This window comes from Macrotis lagotis, chromosome X (assembly GCF_037893015.1).
Source record: "Macrotis lagotis isolate mMagLag1 chromosome X, bilby.v1.9.chrom.fasta, whole genome shotgun sequence".
In the NCBI taxonomy this organism is placed as follows: Eukaryota; Metazoa; Chordata; class Mammalia; order Peramelemorphia; family Peramelidae; genus Macrotis; species Macrotis lagotis.
In genome coordinates, this window is record NC_133666.1 from 247,698,427 (window position 1) to 247,721,429 (window position 23,003).

Consider the following 23,003-nt stretch of genomic DNA (forward strand, 5'->3'; position numbering starts at 1 on the left):
AAAATAAGAAAAAGAAAGGAAAAAATAAAATAAATTAAAAAAGAATCATGTTTAGGTTGTGGTTTAAGATTTAGAAAGCATTATAGTGAGAATCTGATGGAAAATAATAAGAGGGGTAGTTTAAGTAGTACACCAGGATCTGTCAAAATATGGGGAAGAAAGTAAGACACCTTCGGTGTATTGTATAGAGCAACTTTGGAGGATTTATGGAGAATTATGAACAAAAGTTGAAGATAATATGATGGTATTGAGAATTTTCATCCCGCATCAGTGGAGAAAATAATTTTAATGATAAAATTAAAGTATTATTTTGATTGCATGGTCATCTTGATTTTCTTTTATTTTCAGTTCATTTCCTCATCTTAATAAACCAAGGGCAGTTATCCCTGACCATTTTGTAACAATTGTTCTGATCCAATTCTGACCTCTTTGTTTAGAAATTCTTTATTTTGGCTATTCTCAGCTACCAAGGAACATCTTTTCTAGTGCTCCAGGTTGAAGTGTTGAGGAACGAGGGATGGCCTAGAAAAAGAGAGATTTATTTCAAGAATAATTGTTCAATAAATTCCTGCTACTTAATAGCATCTTTCTTTATTCTAGGATGGCTTGAGAAGGTTGTCAGGGAATGAGTACGTGTTTTCTAAAAGTAAGTTTTCATCTAATATGTGTCCCACTTCACTTAATATTTCCAAATTCCTTCAAGTCATGTGCCAACCCATCATATATGACTTATTACTTGTATTGAGTTATCTAATAAAGAAGAATGAAGTGATCCTTTTTTAATTGGTTAAGCCATGGATCATACATGTGTCATCAATAATTTTTAAAATTCTGCAGATATTTTTCAGGTGCTTTGGTATTTTTCCATGAGTCCTGGTAACATTTCAGCTTATATAAAAAATGTCCAGTTTTTCCACCTTTCACCTGATTAGAAAAGAAGTGGTTTTGTTCAGTTTTTAGTTTACTGTAGGTCAGTTAGAGTTCTACTTTTAAAAAATGAAGAAATTAGAGTGACTTTTTACTTCACTGATCCACAATTCATTCATCCAAGTTGAGCATTCATTAAAATTATCTCTCTGGGGCAGCTAGGTGGCGCAGTGGATAGAGCACCAGCCCTGGAGTCAGGAGAAGCTGAGTTCTGGCTTCAGACACTTAATAATTACCTAGCTGTGTGGCCTCAGGCAAGCCACTTAACCCCATTGCCTTGCAAAAACTTAAAAAAAAAAAAAAACTCTTTCTCTCTGTCCTTGGTTCATAACTGGATCTTCTAATTAAAAACATTGATCTGAAATAAATGTCAAAACTACAAATTCAGGAAAGGACAAATTTCTTTATGTTATATGGATTTAATAAGTCAGCTAGACTGACCTAGATGCTTTAAATATCCAGCTTAATAATATAGGAAAGGAGTTCCTGAAATTAAAATTTCCTACTTTAGGATCCTGAAGAGACTTTAAAAAATTAAAGATAAGGGGTGGCTAGGTGGCACAGTGGATAAAGCACCGGCCCTGGAATCAGGAGTACCTGGGTTCAAATCAGGTCTCAGATACTTAATAATTACCTAGCTGCGTGGCCTTAGGCAAGCCACTTAACCCCATTTGCCTTACAAAAACCTACAAAAAAAATTAATAAAAATGAGAATAAATATTCTATGACTCTCTATTAGGGTCTAAATCCATAATTAGCATTCCCTTTCTTTCCTCCCCATCTGTCTTTACTCATGAGGCCACAATTCTCATTCACATTCTCATCACCTGTTACCAAGATGATTGCAGAAGTCTTTCCTAGATCTCCCTGACTTGATTTTCCTTAAGTATTTATTGGTATGACCATTTCATTCCCCTGCTCATAAAACCTTCAATGGAAGTAGATTCTGGAATAAAATACACAACTTCTTTGATTGGCATTTCACACCTTTCATAATCTGGCTCCTAACTTTCTAAACTAATCTCACATTGCTATTTTTCATTATATTCACTATGTTTCCAGCCAAACTGACTTACTTGCTTTTTCTCACATATATCATTCTATCTCCTTCTTTGCCTTTGCTTCTCAAGTGCTCCTTCCTACAGAAGGCATCTATGGATCACCTTTGATGCTTATGCTCAATCTTCTCCTCACTTCCCAGAATTACTTTGTTTATATCTTTCATTTACTCATCTGGGTACATATTGTTTTTCCTCCCAGCACTCAGCATAGTGTTAACCCTGATGGATAATAAATGTTTAGTATGTGTTTTCTGAATTCAATTAAATTGTTTCTACAGACATGCACCACAGCCACAGTCATCTTTCACTGCCAATCACAATCAATGATGTTCCACCCTGTATTGCACAATTACTCGATAATGAAGAGAGCTGGGATTTCAACATCTTTGAATTAGAAGCTGTCACACATAAAAGGTACTGGGCATCTTTGGGCACCTGTTGGGACAGGGGCTGGAGGTACAGGTTTCCCTACTTTTAAATTTTGGAGTTCAAGAGATGAAGTCAAAATTCAGTGCCTTTGCCTTTTCAACAGAGATTAAGGGAAAGCATATAGATTCTGTCATTGAGCATGACCCATTGTGGAGAAATAACCCTAGGGGACCAAGCATGGGATAAGGTTGGTTGGAGCTCAAGAATGAAGTAATGTAGCTGAGTTTCATTCCAATATCTCCTAGGAGAATTTATTAACTGCCGGTGTGCCAGAAACAGATCAGGCAGGTATAAATATCAGGACTGAAGCTAAGCTCCAAATTTATTAAAGTAACAAATGATTTAACTGAATTTATGGGCCCAAGGAGCAAGAAAATAGCTTTTGATTTCAGTGGGATGGCTTACATATGGCTTCACCTGAAAACTAAGAGAAGCTGAGATGACCTCTCAAGATCATTTTCTAGCCCAAGGATCCTGTGAAAGGAATATTCCTTTCCAAATGTGTTGGATTGGGGCCCATGGACATTTTGCTAAAATTGCTGGAAAAATAATTTTGGAATCCTAGTAACTCAAAATTGTATGAGATCTCAGATCTACCATTCTCTTTGTTTGGAAGCACTTTTGATGTACATATTTGGGGAGGGAACAAGGAGAGAAATCCAAAGGCTTGCCATTTGTTACAGTTATTAAAGCTTCTGATGAACTGTAGATAACCCAGCAATGTTTTGGGTTGACTGCCATAATGCAACTGCTCAGGAATCAGTACTGGATTTAAAGAGGGATTGCCAAGAAAGGTTTTTAGTTGTTGTTGTTGTTTTTTACTTTCAAGAGATGCTTTTTACCTCCTGGACATATGAAACTGAGTGGTGGGTAGGGGTGCAGGGTGGATTGGGGCTGTTGGGGAAACAGAGAAATGTCATTGTCCCTTCCTTATCAGTAAAATAAAATAAGAGCTTGGCAAAGGAATGAGCTAGATTTTTTTCCTTTTGTCTAACTTCTCCAGACCGTTGGTTTACCTGGGGTTAAAAGTCTTTGCCCGCTTTGGGGTCTGTGAGTTTTTGAACTGTTCAGAAGCCACTCTTCGGGCCTGGCTACAGGTGATTGAAGCCAACTACCACTCATCAAACTCCTACCACAACTCCACTCATGCTGCAGATGTCCTACATGCTACAGCATTTTTCCTTGGAAAAGAAAGAGTAAAGGTAAAATTTTCATAGAGTAACCTATGTGGTTACACTTGGACATATATACATATACATATACAGATATATCTATACAGACACATAAACACACACACACGCAGATATGTGTGTATACATATATATATAGATATAGATATATATATATATACACATATGCATACATATATATTCTGCCCTAATCGAGAGACTATTTTACTATTAGCAGGGATTTAACTCTATGTTTTACTGAAAGCTTAATAAATTAGCTACTTGTGCTTATATAAATAGAGGGAAGGGAATAAGCATTTATTTAGTGCCTATTGTGTGCCAGTTACTGTATTAAGTGCTTTATAAAAAAATAATGAAGAATGAAATGAGAACAAAGAGAATGTTGTATACAATAACAACAGTATTGTTTTAAGAACAACTTTGAGCAAATAAGTCTTCTTGACTATTATAAATACCCAAATTAACCCAAAGGATAATGCTTTCTGTATCCAGAGAAATAACTGAAGTTATGTATGTGTATATCTAATGATAAGCCAACATTAGGGTGGTGGGAAGGACAGGGGGAAAAATAAATTTACATGATAATTTAAAAGGGATTTTTTAATTTAAATTTAAATTTAAAAGGTATAACAAGTTGCACATAATAGATTTGCAGTTTCATCTTTTGTTACCATATGGTGTTATGGAAATGTTTATTTTATTCCACAAAATAAAACTAAAATAAATTTTAAAATAAAAATATATATTAAAAACATAAAAGTAAAACAAAATATTATTTGATTCAATCTTCACAAAAATTCTGTGAGATAGGGGCTGTTGTTATCCCCATTTTACAATTAGAGAACTGAGGCAAAAAGATGAGTTAGAATTATACTAGAATTGACCTTCAATGTACATATTTTGTATTCTATATTAAGTTATGTTATTGTTATGTTATTTTATAATATACAAGTCTGTCAAACTTGTAGGTAAATTCACCCTCCTCCCCCAAAAAACAATCCTGCCCTCATTTTTACCACCTTCCACACAAATTTTAACAAATCTGTTACACTTATGACCTAAAAATTGCTATGAACATAGGCCACCTTCTTATAGACTCCGTTTGTCTCTTTCACACATACACACACACACACACACACACACACACACACACACACACACATATATATATATATATATATATATAGAGAGAGAGAGAGAGAGAGAGAGAGAGAGAGAGATACATAGATACAGATATGTATTTCTCCCATCACTTTTCCTTTCATTGTTTGTTCCTCTTTCTCTTCCTCCTTTGTTTCCCATAGTGAATTTTGGCCATGTCTAATAGTACTCATTTTGGGGTTTGACAGATATTTTTAGAAAATCAGTTGGTTTTGGTGATGTGAAGTCAGATTTCTTTCTGTCTTTCACACATGTATAGATTAATCTATAAATTTAAAACACCCTCTACCTCTTTGGCTGATGCATGTGGTTCACAATCAATATTTATCAGATCCATTTATGGTGTTGGTGTTGGAGAACCAGGCTGCTAATGCTGTGCCAAAATTATTATTGTGTATGTTCAGTTTCAGAAGACATAATTTCAATCTATTTAATTAACAAATATGTTTTAAGAAACTACTTTGTACTAGGCACTGTGCTAAGTGATAGCCATAAAAAAAAATGAGACAAACTACCTTCAAGAAGCTTACAGTATTCAGGAGTTGTTTGACCCAAAGGGAAGTTAGATGCCACTGAAGATAGAACACTTGGCTTGGAGTCAGCAAGACTCATATTCATGAGTTCAGTCCAGCCTCAGACATTTACTAGTTGTGTAAGTCACTTAATTAACCCTGTTTGCCTCAGTTTCCTCATCTGTAAAATGAATGAGAGAAGGAAATGGCAAATCATTCCAGTGTCATTGCCAAGAAAACACCAAAAATGGGGTCGTGGAGGGTCAGATACTACAGAAATGACTCAACAACAATATTCTGAAGCCATAGAGTAGAAAGTAACTCAGTTTGTGTGTGTGTGTGTGTGTGTGTGTGTGTGTGTGTGTGTGTGTGTGTATATATATATATATATATATAATTTGTAAGCATATATATATATATATATATATATATATATATAAAACCTATGTTACATACATATACACTCATATCTCTACCTCTTCACCTCTGCCTCTTAGAATCTTAGCTTCTTTTAAAGCTCAGGTCATGAGCCACTTCTTATAGGAAGTTTTTCTTGATGTCCCAGGTTTTTTGTGCTCTCTTTTTCCTCAGATTATCCTATATTCACTTACCTGTTTATATGTGATGGTCTTCAGTATTAGTTAATGGCTAAAATTTATATGTCTTATATTTATATTTGCTAAGTGGCTCATTTTATCCTCCCCAAAACCTTGGGAGGCAGGTAAAATACTCTTATGATCCCCATTTTATATGAGAAAACTGAGCCTGGGAGAGGTTCAGAGATATACATACCCAGAATTTCTTACTAGTAACTGAGGTCATATTTGAACTCAGAACTTCCTGATTCTATCTACAGCATCCACCCACTGCCTCAGTAAAACAGGTTAAAAACAGAGAGTGTTTTTCCTTTTTGTCTTTATATCCTGAGTTGTGTATTTCTCTTCAGGACCTCATATGGGTTTTCTTGGCAAAGATACTTGGAGCCGTTTACCATTTTCTTCTCTAACTCATTTTCAGATAAGAAAACTGAGGCAAAGAGGGGAAGTAATTTACCCAGAATCACACAGCTAGTAAATTCCTGAGTCTTGATTTGAACTCAGTCTTCCTTACTCCACACCTGAAACTCTATCCCACTGAGATGCCCCTAGTGTCTCATAAAGAATATTGATTAATCAGTGAATCAATCATCCAATTTTTATTAAAGTCCTGGGAAAACAAGTACCAGAAAATGAAATGATGCCTCTTGAAAGGGAAAATAAGTCTATATCTATAACAACAGGTACATCTTTATTTATGCATCAAAATAGAAAGTGAATAAATCCAAATATAGACAGAGACATTAAACAAGGAAAGGTACCAGCAGGTGACAGAATCAGGAAAGGCTTCACGCAGAAGATAGTGTGTGAGCTACATGGTAAAGGAGTTGAGGGAGCCTATAAGAAAGAGGTAAAAAAAAAACAGTGCATTAGAAGCACATGCATACTTGTTGAATGTTATATACATATACATATGTGTATGTATGTTTATAGATATAGATTTCTATACATATAGATACACATAGATTTCTGGATAAATGTCTATGTGTGCATATGTGTGTGTGTGTGTGTGTGTGATAGAATTGATCATTTGAGTAAGTTGTAGAATGTAAGACTGGTAGAGAAACCAAAGGGGGCTCTCCCATCAGACTCTGAGTGACTCATTTGCATATCAAAGTGTCTGAAAGGTCTTTTAGATTTGACTTGAATGAATGGGAGGGGCTGAGTTTTTGAAAGCAGAACCAGTCTAGCTCATTAACAAAACTTCTAATATGAGGGCAGCTAGGTGGCACAGTGGATAAAACATTGGCCCTGAAGTCTGGAGTACCTGGGTTCAAATCTGGTTTCAGACACTTAATAATTACCTACCTTGCCTTGGGCAAGCCACTTAACCCCATTGCCTTGCAAAAAAAAAAAAAAAAAACCCACTTCTAATATAGTTGAGAGAAGAGTTGACTATGGAGAAAGAATTCCATTTCGTAGCTCACTCTTTACCTTTTCCTTTGTACCCCGGCGGGGGGGGTGGGGGTGGAAGAGAGGTTGTTGTTATTGTTGTTGTTTATTCCTCAGTCGTGAAGAGGACCATATCAGGGTGAATTGGATTTGAGTGAGGGGTGCTGTGCTGAGTCACCAACTACATGTTCTCCTCCAGAGCCATCTAGGTCCAGTGCCCAGATATGAATCAAGATGACTGGAGATGGCCCAGGATTCGAGGCAATCAGGATTCAGTGACTTGCCCAAGGTCACACAGTACGTGCTGGGTGTCTGAGGTCACGTTTGAACTCAGGTCCTGCTGACTCCAGAGCTGGTGCTCTACTCACTGCACCACCTAGTCGCCCGCTGGTGTTGGTGAGGTAGGGAGAAAAGGAAGATATCGATCTCCCCACCTCTACCTAAAATGATATCTTGCAGCAGGACACAGTAGTGTCCAGGCGGCTGCAGAGAGGGCAGTGAAGGGCAGCAAAGGTGGGAAGAGCAGGGATTCCTCTCGACCTCCCATCAGAAGTGTTATTTTGTAGCAGACATGGGACAGTGGAGCAGAGGGTCCAGACTCAGAGATGAGCCAAGTCACTTGGCCAGGAGAGTCGAGACCAATGCTTGTGACTGGAATCTTGCTCAGGAAATGGGAGGATTCGGCTAGACCCTTGCTGGTCCCAGTTCTTATCAAAAGCATGTAGTCCCCTAGGCTAAGATTTCAAACAGTAGAGACTGTGGCCAAGCATCTGTGGGTCATAAGGTAGGGTTTCTGGTTCTTTTCAAAGCTAGAGCAGCACCTTTGGGCAGGATTTCAGCTGAGCTGGAAGCTGGAGATCCCAGCCGAGCATTGGAGTTATGTGCCTGCCCAAGAGCTGGCCCAGAAGAACCTCAGTCTCTGAGTGCCAAGAGCACCATGAAGACATCATAACAAGAAATGGGGACGCAGCGAGGCGGCCCAGAGGACAGAGCACCAGAGTCAGGAAGACTGCCACTCAGATACGCTTTAGACTCTCACTAGTGATGTCAACCAGGGCAAGACACTTCCTAGCTGCCTGCTCCATTAACAGGGATAATAATGGCAACAACTTTCCAGGATTATTGTGAGGATCCAGTGGGATATTTGGAAAGTGTTTGGGATAAGTCTGGCACTGTGTAGGTACCTAATCAAAGCTTGCTTCCTCCCCTCCCTGGAGGAACAGGAGGGATAATTTACCTTGACCACATCCCTCCCCTCTGTGTGTGCCTCTCCATGTCTCCTGACATTCCCTTTTCTCACTAGTACCATATGTCTTTATTGGAGAGTGTGCTTCAGGTTTATAGGAGAGATATTTTCTTTCTAGTTGCTTCTTATACCATTTCCATGAATGCATTTGACTTGAGCTAATTTTTTTTTCCCCTCTGGCTGACCAGAAAGAAGATTAACATACTGGTGGGGGCTCATGAGCTAGTTTGAGAGTTCTAGAGACAGGGAGAGGAAAGGTCTGTCTTCTTGTTTTTGTGTTTCTGGTTGGTGTCTAGAAAAGAAAAAGCATTGGAGCCTGTGTGCAAATGGAATGTGAATGATTAGCTCCGCATCTAGTGAGGAAAGGTTTAGCCATTCCTAGCCTTTAAGAAATAACTTAAATGTGTCTTAGTCTAAGCAAAGCCAAGCAGATTTACAACTAGATAAATGAGAATGGAGAAGAAGAGAGGAGAAGAGATATTTACTTTATGAAAAGATTCAACAGGAAATAATCCTTTAAATTAGACAGGCAATCAAAGGCATATACCATTTCCAAAAAATCTAATTTACAGATAATTTTATAGTAATACATCTGTGGCATTAAGTAAAACTCTCCCTTATGCTTTCAAAGATGGTCAAAGTCTCTGACAAACAGTGACCAGTGTATATTAGGATGTAAAACTGAGAGTCCTTTGAGGACAGGGACTGTCTTGTCTTGGCTGTATATGTTTAATGCATCTTTCTGATCGATTAGAGATCATATATTTTTATCCCTTATGTTATAGATGAGGAAATTGAGGTCTCAACAAATGAAAAGACTTATTCAAAGTTTTTTAAATGCAACCAGATTTTTTAAATCCTAGCCAAGGCCTTTCTTCCTGACCTGCCCCAACTCCTAAAGTCTTGAGAAGTCATTCTCTTGGCCTCTTCCAACATTTGACAGAGACACTCAGGAAGCTCCTTCCTGAGTTCTGCCTGGAAGCTCAGAACCATTTAATCCTCTCTCCCTCCTGGCTGGAATGAAATGCAGATAATATTTCCACTATCAGTCATTCAACTGTGTCACAATCAATAAGCATTTATTAAGTGGCAGGTACCATGGTAGGTGCTAGAGATGTAAAAGTTAAAAAAAAAATTAAATAGTGCCTTCCCCTCAAGAAATTTGCATTCCTTACCATAACTTATCAACCAACCAGAATTTACAAGACATTTCCCTGTTAACTTCTGCCATCCCCATGTAAAACAAAGGAACGCAGGGGCTTATATAGTGATAACAATAACTGTGTTCAGTTTGGGGGTATTGATCTTTGTTTTTGGTTGTTTTACTAAGGGATAAAAACAGCTATTTATGCAAACATGTGATTGGTTTTCTGAAAAATCTACTTTTAGATAAGACTTGCCAGCTTTTCCTCAATGTAGTCAAAACCCATTTCCTACTTTTAAAGGAGAAAAGGAGCAGGGTGAGTAAGACTCCCCTTGGAATAGTTTTACCCCTTCCAAGATGCTTTCCACAGCAAGGGCTGTGGATAGAATGGGCATGGATAGAATGGATCCACTTAGAAGTTTTAGGATTTCTCCCTAGTGCCACTCCCTCCCTAGAGTTCCAAGAAAGGCTTTTCATACCCTAAGGATGCTAGTGAAATCATCCTGCCTTCTCTGCTTACCTCCAACCCACTGCATAGGAGACAATGTCTCAGAATGTATGCTGAGGACAGCCAAGCATTATTTCTGAAGCAGCGGTATAGTGTTTTAACTTTTACCATAGCTCTGTCTTCATCGTGTTTCTGGTTGGTGTCTAGAAAAGAAAAAAAAAAAAACATTGGAGCCTGTCAATTCTGGCTTCTCCCCTCAGTTGCCCAAGTCTGTTCTACTGAGAAGTTCTAAGGAGATTGGTCCTAAGGCCACGAAGGAAAAAGCGACCGCATTGCGGCAGCTCCCCCTGGTGCTTCCTTTGGGCATTGGTGGTTTTATTCCTTGCCTGGAAGGATTAGAATTGATGAAGCTTTATCCTTAGCTGTACCATTGGTTTTCCATTATGTGTGGCTTGGGAATCAGACAGCGCTCTGCTAAAGCCAATGTAAAATAGGTCAATTAGAGCCATCATGTGGTCCACCAGAATCCTCAGCAGAGGAGGAATAAATGATGTCAAGTGGAAACTGGTTGAGTACGTGGTCATATTAGCTGTAGGGGGAATTCCTACCAGATGACCTATGCATTCCAATCCAGCCTTGAAATTCTAGGATTCCAACTAACTGATATTCTCTTGTAGAGGGTCTTGGTCTCTTGGACCTATGATATATTTAGTGTTGTGCTAGATGTTGGTAGGGGTACAAAAATAAAAATGAAATAGTACCTATTTTCAAGGGGCTGACACTCTAGCAAAAGGAAAAATATACATAAAACTATATATCAAAACCATACACTAGTATATTATTCAGATGTAGGCTCTATATATCCATTGTGCTATAACCAATTACCATATTTTACATAAAACTTTGAATTCAAATATATATGATCATTGCAGAGGATTCATTATTTGCACCAAGCAGCACTTAACTGTATATACAAAGTAAATAAAAGGTGAGGATGTTTAGGATGGGGTGAGGGAGTGCAGAGGTCCTAGCAACTGGAGAAATCAAGAATATGCCATCTAATTGTAGTATTTGAGTGAAGTTTTTAAGGAAACTAACAGTTCTTAAGTGAGGAGGGATGGATTTCTGGGAAGGGAACCATCTTGCACTTGCAAACCCACTGAGACAAAAGGCTGGACTATGACATATATAAAGAGGACTTATGTATATAAGTCTGGAAAGGTAGTTTGGAATAAAGATTGTGAAGAGATAAGAGGAAGGAAGGAAGGAAGCAAGGAAGGAAGGAAGGAAGATAGAAAGAAATAAGAAACCACTGAAGTTTATTGAGCAGGAGAGGGACATGATTCAACCTGTGCTTTAGGAATATCCCTTTGGCAGCTCTTCGGATAATGGATTGGAGAAGGGAGGCAGAGGTGGGGAAGGAGATGAAATGAAGTAGAATCAACAAGCTTTCAAAATTGGTTGGATTAGGGGGAAGGAAAGGACAGTGAGGAGTTGAGGATGACTCTAGGATTACAAAAATACATCACTGAAAGATGGTAGTGCCCTTCCTAGAAATGCCATTCCTTTAAAGCCTTTATAGAGATTCCTCTCATCTTGATCGAGATCTTCCTCTGGTTCTTTTAACTTAATTTCTAAAACACAGAAATCAGATCCACAGTTGAAGGTGCAGTGGATAGAGCACTGGCCTTGGAGTTAGGAGGACTTGAGTTCAAATGTGAGCCTCAGACAGTTACTACCTGTGTGACCCTGGGTAAGTCACTTAACCCTGATTGCCTTAAAAACATAACAAAAAAAATCAGAAATAAAGATAATTCAGAACTATGATACAAAAAAAAAGAAATTCCAGTTCATAAACCTGTACTATCTCTATTTCTTAGAGGCAAAAGGTCAAAATTATGACCAAATTGTCTAACTGCCTTCTGCCTCTGTTTTTTTGGTGAGTCATACCCTGTGTTTCTTACTCCCAGGGAAGTCTGGATCACCTAGACGAAGTGGCTGCATTGATAGCAGCCACTGTCCATGACGTGGATCACCCCGGACGGACCAACTCTTTCCTGTGCAATGCTGGCAGTGAGCTAGCTGTGCTTTACAATGACACAGCTGTCCTGGAGAGTCACCACACTGCCCTGGCTTTCCAGCTCACAGTCAAGGACAACAAATGCAATATTTTCAAGAACATTGACAGGTTTGTTGCATTTGGGGCTTTGGGAAATTTGAAATTTGACTTAGTTATAGACAACCCACCTGACCCAAAACCACTCACTGCTTTTCCCTTGAAAAGGATCAATAAATTAAAGGAAATAACATGTGCTAAATACTTTGTAAACCTTAAAAAAAAGAAAAAAGAAAAGATTAACAAAAGGAGAATGTGAAGATAACATGACTTATATGGAAATATGCTTTTTATGATTGCAGATGTATAACCTAAATCAAATTGCTTGCCTTAGCAATGAGGAAGAAGGGGAGAGAAGGAAAGAATCTTCAATTCAAATTTTAAAAAAGAATTTAAAATTGTTTTTACATGTAATTGGGGAAAAATATTGAAGTTTAAGAAATGAACAGAAAAAAGAGTGTAAAAATATGGGTGGTGGTGATGATATTGTTTTCTCTGATTATGCTTATAGAATTTTTATTTTAAATTTTCTTCTTTATTATTTATTATGAACTTGACAAACATTAGCATTTCCAAATACAAAGGATAGAGAATTTTATATAAAACCAAAAATATTTGCTTCTTCACACAACATTTTAAATACTCAAAGACAGAAATCAAGTCTAGACTAAATATCTCCAGGTCTTCCTGGACCTCCTGTAGCAATTGGTAGACTAAAACGCTATCAAATATGAACTATTTTAATTTTTTATATTTTTGATCCTTACAAAAAACCCGAATGATAAAGGAGACAGACACCACCAATTTTTCAGAAGACAAAATTGAATTCTGGATCCGTTTTAAGGCTTAACATGGTTACACAGCTAGTTGATGACAGAATTAGGATTAGCATCCAGGCCTCTGAACTACTTAGCTCAATGATCTTTCCAAGAGAATAATTCATCATTCCTCTAGTCACTCCACTAGTCCACTCTGTGGTCACCCACTACCTTAATGTTGTTGGTGTCACACAGCCCCACATAGAATCAAATTTATTTGTACCTCAAGATTCCTGCCCAGAGATGCAGTGGGAGGAGTTTGTCTCTCTGTATATTTGGGTTATAAGACCACATCTCAACATGCAACGATTTTGCTTCTAATTTTGCAGGTTTACAATATATGATAATTTTCCTAAAAATTCAGTGTTCAATTTTTCTAACTTTGGCTGTTGAAGTCACCTAACCAATCACTCACTCAATAAGCATTTATTAGGCTCCTACAATGTGCCAACAATTCTGTAAGGTGCTGGGGATACAGAGACAAAAAATGAAACAATCTCTGCCTTTTAACTTACATTCTGTAAGGGAAGACACTGTGTTTGCATAAATTTATTTTAAAAATAAGTATTTGCAAACTATATGCTGCATACATACAAAATGTTTTTGGTGAGATTAGTACAGGCAGCTAGAAGAATCAGGGAAGGCCTCATGGAAGAGGTGGTGTTTGGGCTGAGCTCTAAAGGAAACTCCAGATTCTAAGATTTAAACCATGTTTAGGAACTTGAATGGAAAAAAAAGTCTTGATTTGTAATCATTGTCCACCATACCCCAAGAGGCTCCTTCAGTATAGGTTCCCCATTGAACATTCCTCTTAGATCCGGCTCTGGGAGATCTTGACATTGTGATATTGTTTAGTAATAAATAAGAGAACAGAGCTTTGGCTCTTATCACACTCTATGTGTAACAATGATTTTACCTATAATTGGCAAATGTCTTCACAATTTATTTTTCTCATAACCCGGGGGGATCAGTTTCTTCTAACTTTGGTTTAGCTCCATTTGTTAACATCAAATCATGTAACAATTATAAATAATGTAATACATCATTATTTATGACTATAATATATAATAATTAAGATCTCTAAATACTCTAAGCTTTACAAAGCATCTTTTTACACAGCCTGTGAAACAGGGCATGGCACCCTTAGGTGAAAATTTATCTGAGTTCATTTAAAATATTCTTCCTTCTTTTTTCCGTGAATACCAGCATCATAGGAGATCATTATGATTCCTTGTGATATGCTCCCTGTGACCAATATCATATACTAATGGATATCCTCTTACATGAGAAGTAGAAGGAGACAGGGAAAGATATCACCCTCTTCTCTAACCTTGCTGTGGTTTTTGCTTGGGAAAGGTGGAAAAATGCCAGGGTAGGAGAATTTTCACTGAAAAGAAAATATTACCATCAGTTTTTCTTTAATGGCAGGAATAACAAACCAGAGTTCCTTTGTGATTTGGATTTCAATTATAAAATTCACCTTCAACTCCTAGCCTGAAAGAAAGGACCACATTTTCCCAGGGGAAAATATAGTGGGAAATTGGGGTGGGGTGGGGTAGGGAGGACAAGCTGACTAAATTCTGGAAAGTGTGAATATGTCTGTTTTTCTGGTTTCTTCAGGACCCACTATCGAACATTGCGCCAGGCAATCATTGACATGGTTTTGGCAACAGAGATGACAAAGCACTTTGAACACGTGAACAAGTTTGTGAATAGCATCAACAAACCCATGGCCGCTGAGGAAACCAACTCCCATGTAAGTGAGGGGAGCCAGTCTAGATGTATTTTCTCCCCCTCTGTTGGTCATGGCAATTTATTCCCTTGAGTTCATCTGAGAAGTCAGGGTAAGGGTATGGACCAAGTCCTTTTCTGAAGGGACTGGGAGAATGTGTGACATCGTGCCCTTGAATTCTTCTGAGATCCTGAGAAGACCTTGAGGTAAATTGATTATAAAAGGTAGATTGACCTACAGGTAGAAAGCGATGAGGAAGCTGAAAAAGAGGAGCAAAGACTGACTATAGCTTCCTAATTTGGCTTGGCCCTGAGAACTACTGTTTCCATTAAAAGAAAAAAATATCATTGTCCTTTGTGACTCTGTTGGGAGACGTTAAGATTAAGGAGTGCTTTAAAGAACTACACTAGAGCTGGTTCACATCACACTGAGCCAGACAAGCCAGTGCCCAACGATCTTAATTGAATCTGGAGCATGTGTATTTAAAAGCAAAGCATTAATAATGTGGGTGCTTAAAAACCAAAGCATTCTGTAATTGCTCAATTAAACAAACATATTTGCTCCTATTTGCCAGGGCACCAGAAGGCATTCTTCAGATTGGGCTTTAGTTTGCATTAAAAGGCATCCAATTATTTCTATTGTTCCCCAGATTTTTATTTTATCCATTTACAGTAGATGCAATAACTGTACATTAAGATTCCAGTGAAAAGCATGTAGAAGAGTATGTCCATTTGTTTTCTGGGTTGTTCTCCTGAATGAACCAGCCAGCCCTTGCCAACCCGAGCTCATTCCCTTCCCCTTATTTGGGCCCCAAAGGATTTTGTTGTACAATAAATGGAGTGCTAAAAATGGGATAGAATGTTTCCTATTAATCTTTGCATTGTCAGGAAATAGAACCTCTGAAATATTCCTGCCCTGAAACCATGAAAACATGACTTTTGCCCCAGAGCAGTAAAAAAAGACTTTCTGTTCATTTTTAACTCTGAGCAATAACCAGAGAAATGGTTGGACTGCAACCTTAGGCCAGGATGTGACAGGATACTCATTGGGACCAGCAGAGAAATATTCCCATTTTACTACTTGAGTAGGAATCCACACAGAGCTGCTGCTCAGCTTGGTTTCCAAGACAATAGGTGGCTTAGTTCAGGTGCAAGATCAGGTGTAGACTCCCCATCCCAAGGCTACACTAAGAGCGAACTGAAAACACAACTCTCCTCCCTCAGTAAAGACCACCCACCCACCCAAGGGACAAAGGAGCAGAGATGGGAAAAGCTCACTCAGGGGTAACCATAAGCAGGTCTTTTCATCTGCTTCCAACTTCATCTTCTAGAATTCAGATCTGTAGGATGGAAAAAAGGAATCCTGAGGTCATACACCAGCTACCTTAGCCAGTGGTAATTATAGCCTGTCGTCCCTGAATGTAAATGTATCAGTGGCTTCATCTCCCTTTAAATTGAAGATAAACTCCTAATTGGCCTATAATGATGCTCGATAGAGCATCATCACCCATGCAATCATTAGTGTTAAGCTATTTGCAAGTACAGATGAATAAAACCTGCTAACCTGTGCTTTATGTACATTGCTGCAATTATAACAGGATTTTATATTGAACACTATTTCTTCTGGTATACCCATTTTTTTGGTGTATCCCCACTCCACCCAGGCTTTCTTCTGAAAACAGCTGTAATTTATTTGTATTTGCAACCATTCAATGTTTCCCCTAGGGAACATCAGAATTTAACAAGGCAAAAGTAACAGGATCATAGAGGTCTACCTCATATAATTGTCATTTTATAAATGAAGAAACAGAGTCCAGAGTTTAATTAAATTGCCTAATATCAAACAAGGGATAAGTTGGAGATCTGGAATTTGAACTCAAGGTTCTCTGAATAGAAATCTTTTTTTTTTTTTTTTTTTTTTTTTTTTAGTTTTGTAAGGCAATGAATGGGGTTAAGTGGCTTGCCCAAGTCCACACAGCTAAGGTAATTATTTCTATCCACTGCGCCACCTAGCCGCCCCTCTGAATAGAAATCTAACATTCTATGAACAGCCCTGAACAACATAGCCGGCTATCAGAGAGCTGGGCTTGAGGTCAGGAAGAACTTGCTAGCTATCCAATGATGGGCAAGTCTACCTGGAGGAGCCACAGGAGACTCTCTAATATTGTCAGTCATAATGGAATTTTTGAATTGGATGATAGAGGGAATTTTCCATGATAACATATTGATCTACAGGGCTCTACCACAAAAGGAAAAGAGCCCTCAGCTCCCTTCTCAGGTCTCTGCCCACTCCAGTCCACCGTCCTCTCAGCTGTTTGTTTAATGATTAATCTTCCTAAAGCACCATTCTGACCCTGCCACCAGCAGTCCTCCTGTTCAATAAACTCCACTCTTTCCCTTTCACTTCCTGGGGTGTTTGTAGCTTTGGCTGGAGATTTATCAATTAGAGTGGCCTCACATCAACCCAGCTGTGAAGAAAGGACAAAATACAGTTCCCCTTAGAAGGTCCAGTAATTAGCCACAGCCTACAACTATTATTAATTAATTAGCCACAGCCTACAACTATTCACAAAATCTTTCAATGCTCAGGTTGACAGAGCCCTGGGGAGATCATTAGTTACTCCCTGTGCCAGACTATAGAAAGGTCTACCTAGCAAATTTCCTAACTTCTCTGTAATAGATTCTTTACCCAATTTTCTAATAATACATAAACACACAGATGTGGTTTTAAGGGTTTCCTGGTGCCCTTCACTGAGTATTATTTTTTTCTTCTCAACATTTTTTAATTTTTACATCACTTTTACCCAAAATATATCTCTTCCTCATCCAGAAAGCTAACTATTTTTTGTATTGTTATGTCATTTTACAATTATGTCCAACTCTCCATGGACACCACTTGGGATTTTTTTCACAATGATACTAAAGTTGTTTTCCTCCAGCTCATTTAATAGAGGAGGAAACTGAGGCAAGACAGGGTTAAGTGACTTGCCCAGCATCCAACAGCTATTCTTTGTATCACAAAATAAAGGGGGAGGGAGAAATACAGCAAAATTAAATAATATATGCTGTAACAAGTCTGATGCCATTATTATATGATATACCATACCCACAGATCCTCCCCCCACCTCAGCATAGAATAGAGAGAGGTACATTTGCTTATTTGAGAAGACCTATTTCATAGACACTTCTTTCCCTGGCCCTGGTTTACCTCTGAATCTCATAGCCCAACCTCAAATCAGTAATACAGTAGATCATGTCAGTCATAATGGAATTTTGATTTGGATGGAGGGAGTTTTCACCATGATAATGTATTGATATACAGGACTGTACCACAAAAGGAGAAGTTTAGTAGTTAGGAGTTGCATCCCTTTTCTGGACCCCCTCAATCTTCCCCAGGCAAATGTTGGAAGGGCGGGAGACAAGGAAGACAAGTTCTCCCTTTGTACACCAAGGTCTCTATTTATTGAACCAAATACCAGTGCTTAAATATCCTTCCCAGTCTCTTAATCTGCTCCCACTCCCATGGCACTTAGCAAAACAAGGCTCTGGTGCTCAAGGACACCAGGTGATGATAGTTTACAGTGCTTCCACCCACAACAGTCCCTAACATATCCTCCCTTCTTGTCTTTTTTTTTATTACATAATGAATGCAACATAAGTTGTAAACGAAAGTTCAACAACAGTATAAACAAATGTCAATTAAAAATAGTAAAAACCAATATTCCCAAATTCCTTGAAATACATTTTATCCCCAACTTACAAAGATTACAAAGTTTTTTCTTTTGCCAACAAAAAACCTTTCAAAGCAAATTTAAAATCCAAACTAAAAGGAATAACTTTTAACTTTACCTATTTCAGAGTTTAGACACTAACACAAATACAGTATCATATTCACTAAGCTGTGATTGCTACCTGGCCAGTATCAGACCTCAGAATATAGAAACATTCTCCCACCTCTCCAGGCCAGTATAGAGATGTAAAATGCCCTATAGATGTTCAAATATACACATACACACATAGCCAATCAAGACCTATCAACAGAAATATAAGCCAAAGGCACAGACTTCACTTGAAAGACAAAATCCAAATTTCTCAGTCTCAGAAAAAGGTCTTCCCTTTTTTTCTTAACTAATTGAACCGTGAAACTTCCCAGTCAATAATCTATTGAAAAACATAGCCATTGCCCAACCCCTCCCCCTCCTCTCCAAACCCGGAAGAAGGCATGGGGGTCCCTTGATTTCTAAAATAAGTTTTTTGAGATATGGAGTTGAGTTTTGAAGTTCCAGAAGAAAGCTTTCCCTTCTCCCTCCCTGCTCCTTCTGCAGAGGGTGGGAACTGCAGAGAATGAGAGAAAGCATTTGGAATTACTTAAGATGTTGACAATACAATCTGGAGTTGTTTCACCCCATGAACAGTAGTCAACACCATTATGGAGAATGAAATTTGTCTTGTCGTAGTCGGTGTCAAAGTCCTGTGTCAGAGTCTGCATCAGGGTCCACATCAGTGATTAAAGGTCTCTGCAGCCTGTCTCAGGTCCAGGGTCCCAGGTCACGACCAGAGCACAGGACGTGGTCAGGCAGGCAGCCCTGGCCAAAAAGAACAGCAAGCAGGTTCCTATGGCACTGGCTTGGCAGCAGACTGCTGCTTAAGAAAGAAGCTCCATCGGGGTGGCTAGGTGGTGTAGTGGATAAAGCATGGGCCCTGGAGTCAGGAGTGCCTGGGTTCAAATCAGATCTCAGACACTTAATAATGACCTAGCTGTGTGGCCTTGGGCAAGTCACTTAACCCCTTTTGCCTTGCAAAAACATAAAAAAAAACCTCCATCCCCTGGGGCACTGCTTTTGCAGACTCTACTTCCCACTGACTCTTCAATCCTGAATACCATTTGTTTCTTCACTTCACTTTACACCTCTGTTTAAAATCAGCCCCCTTGTAACAAATCAACCTGTTATTTTCTCCAGAGTCCTCTGCTCTTGGATGTCATCCCCTGGTTCTCTTGGTTGTATCTGCTCTGTCCTTATCCCAGACTCCACTCAGATAACTCTGCCTTCATGTCCTTTGTGTCCCCATTCGGGTGCCATATTGTGTCCCAGTTTGGGTACCAATATGCTGAGTCCCTTTCTGGACTCCCTCAATCTTTCCCCAAGCATGTTGGGGGGCGGGGGACAAGGAAGACAAGTTTCTGCCTATACACCAAGGTCTCCAAGGTCTGCATTTATCAAAATACCAGTGCTTAAATACCTCCCCAGTCTCTAATCCACTCCCACTCCCTTGGTACTTAGTAAGATAAGGCCCTGGTGCCCCCCATACACAACAGTCCCTAACAGTTAGGCAACTTGGATGAATAATAAAGTACTAGAACTTGGAAGCAGGAGGACCTGAGTTCAAATCCTGCCTCAGATACTTCCTACTTGGTTGACCTTGGACAAATTACTTGACCTCTCTCATCTTCAGTTTCTCCATCTGTAAAACTTTAAAGTTAAAATTTTAAATAATCCATAAATACTTATTATTATAATGGAGCAAATAATTACTAGTCTCCAACTGTGTTCTATTTATTAGGCAAATGAATGTGAGAATACATGACCTAGGAAATAGAGAAACTAATCCAGAGGAAAGGTACTGGATGAATAGATAAATGGGTGGAAGATACAGATGAGAGGGATGGTAGTAGCTAGAATAATGGTAGGAAGAAAAAAGATTTTAAAAAGTTCTTTCCAGTTCTTGAGAAAAAAAGATTGATTTTAGCTCTTTTTCTGAAAGACCTGCTAGAAAAGCCCATTTTTGACCAAGGAGTATTTTATCATGTTTAATTAGATTAACCTTATTGGAAGCTACATCGTGACTTCCTGAGCCAGTGTTGCCCTGATTTCCTCTGTTTCAGGGGGAAGGCAGTGACTGTGAATGTAACCCCACTGGGAAGAACTTCCCTGAAAACCAAATCCTGATCAAGCGCATGATGATCAAGTGTGCAGACGTGGCCAACCCGTGCCGCCCTCTGGAGATGTGCATCGAATGGGCTGGAAGGATCTCAGAAGAGTATTTTGCACAGGTAAGCTGTTTCTCAGGTTGGAAACCACTCTCTTCTTCTCTGGGGTTTTTGGAAATGTACCATGTGGTTTAGAAGCACATTGAAATAAATCTTTGCAGATTGTTGGGGTTTGGGGCAGCTAGGTGGCACAGTGAATAGAGCACCAGCCCTGGAGTCAGGAGGACCTGAGTTCAAATTCGGTCTCAGACAAGTAATAATTACCTAGGTAATTATTGTACAAGTCACTTAATCCCATTTCAGAGAGAGAGAGAGAGAGAGAGAGAGAGAGAGAGAGAGAGAGAGAGTTATTGTGATTGGAAAGTTTTCCATCCAGGAACAATAGGCCATGATGTGGTCAGTAAGCATACTACTCATCATATTTGGGTGTGAATTAGTTCTCATATGAATTTGGGAATAACATGTGTCCTTCAGGGACTTGGGAGAAGATATCTTCCTGATTCCAAGCATAATGCTCTATCCATTGCATCACCTAGCTGTCATTATTAAATATGATATATCTACATACATATATAAATATAAAAATCATTTACTTTTAGCCCGTGCTCCACTTGAGATTTCAGCACATATGCTTGGAATCAGGAAGACATCTTAAAGAGTTCAAATCTAGTCTCAGACACTTAGTAGCTGGGTGACTCTGGGCAAGTCACATAACTCATTTGCCTCAGTTTCCTCACCTGTAAAATGAACTGAAAAAGGAAATGAATACTCTAGTATCATTGCCAAGAAAACTCCAAATATCATCACAAAGAGTTGGAAACAACTGAAAAATGCCTGAACAACCACAACTAAAAGAGTCTCTGATGATTTACTCTTTAGGGAACAGATTAGACTTGGCTTGCTGGTGGAGGGGGCATATCTAAAAATATAATCACATGTAATATTCCAAGTAAATGGGTGGCTAGGTGGCACAGTGGATAGAGCACTGACCCTGGAGACAGGAGTACCTGAGTTCAAATCTAGCCTCAGACACTTAATAATTACCTAGCTCTGTGGCCTTGGGCAAGTCACTCAACCCCATTGCCTTGCAAAAAAAAAAAAAAAAAAGAAACACCTAAAAAATAATAATGTGAAAGCAGCAAAGTCTAACAAAAAGAGGAAAGAAAATATGAAAGACCTTTATTTTCCATGCCCATTCTTGGCATTCTTGGGATGTTTAATAGCACCCATTAGACCAGAGAAAAGAAAGACAAGACTTCACATCTCTGACTCTGTAGCAAGAGAGAAACCCATTGCTCTCCTACACAGAAGAGAAACCACCTTGAATTAATTACATATGCAGAATTCAGATTAGGCAAAGGGAAGGACTTCATTGAATAAAGGAAAGATGGTGTTGCATAGAGTAAAGAAAACTGGCCTTGGAATCAGAAGATTTGATCAAACCCCAATTCAGTTCCTAACTATTTGTAATAACAAGTGTCATTGGGCCTCAGTTCCTCATCTATAAATATATGTGTATATGTGTGTGTGTGCAGAATTACAAATACAGAGAAGGTTCATTACTTATGTATAAATAATATATAGAGAAACATATATATATATATATATATATAAAACATATGTAAATATTTAAATATGATATCCAAAAATCTTAGTACAATCTTAATACCAATAACAACAACTAACATTTACAGAGTATAGTTTAAGGTTTGTAAAAGTACTTTACAAATATTATCTCATTTTATCTTCACAACAAATTTGGGAGGTTTTACAGAGGAGACAACTAAGGCAGTCAGGATTATGTAATCTTCCCAGGGTCACATAATTGGTATGTGCCTGAGGTCAGATTTGAATTCAGGTCCTCCTGACTCCAGGGCTGGAGTTCTATCCACTGTACCACCTTCCTGCCCCATGTAGATGGCTCTTTCCAGTTTCCAAAGCATAGTCTCTTCACAATAAGGCAATGAAGTGAAAAATTCACATTTTTTTAAGCTCAGAGACTCAGAGGGGTGAAGTCAAAGTCACCTGCCCAGGTTCACATAGCTAATGTCAGATTCAAGAACTTAAAGTTAATTTTCATAACTTCCTTCTGCCATGTCAAACTGTACCATGCTAGGTATCGTGGAGGATTCTAGAGAAATGTCTACTCTAGCTCCTCTAGCAATTTACAGGCTTGCTGCATGAAACAACCAGAAAACTTCACATTAAATTAGCAACTAGGTTGCACAATGGTTAGAACACCA

General features: G+C 38.6%; 1 protein-coding gene and 1 long non-coding RNA gene across 3 annotated transcripts in view; one reads left to right on the top strand and one right to left on the bottom strand.

Moving 5' to 3' along the window:
• The window catches only part of PDE8B (phosphodiesterase 8B), a 312,928-nt gene that overhangs the window by 279,358 nt on the left and 10,567 nt on the right, over nucleotides 1–23,003 (top strand). For both annotated transcript variants that reach the window (XM_074202145.1, XM_074202146.1), the window contains 6 exons: nucleotides 601–646; nucleotides 2,267–2,402; nucleotides 3,421–3,619; nucleotides 12,077–12,294; nucleotides 14,661–14,796; nucleotides 20,656–20,823. In XM_074202145.1, coding sequence (XP_074058246.1) covers nucleotides 601–646; nucleotides 2,267–2,402; nucleotides 3,421–3,619; nucleotides 12,077–12,294; nucleotides 14,661–14,796; nucleotides 20,656–20,823 — 903 coding nt within the window. The remainder of the gene's footprint in view (nucleotides 1–600; nucleotides 647–2,266; nucleotides 2,403–3,420; nucleotides 3,620–12,076; nucleotides 12,295–14,660; nucleotides 14,797–20,655; nucleotides 20,824–23,003) is intronic.
• LOC141499431 (uncharacterized) lies at nucleotides 6,238–12,487 on the bottom strand. Its single transcript, XR_012471717.1, has 3 exons — nucleotides 12,354–12,487; nucleotides 10,179–10,309; nucleotides 6,238–6,713 (listed from the first exon to the last, which is right to left on the bottom strand). It is a non-coding gene; the product is annotated as an uncharacterized LOC141499431 (long non-coding RNA).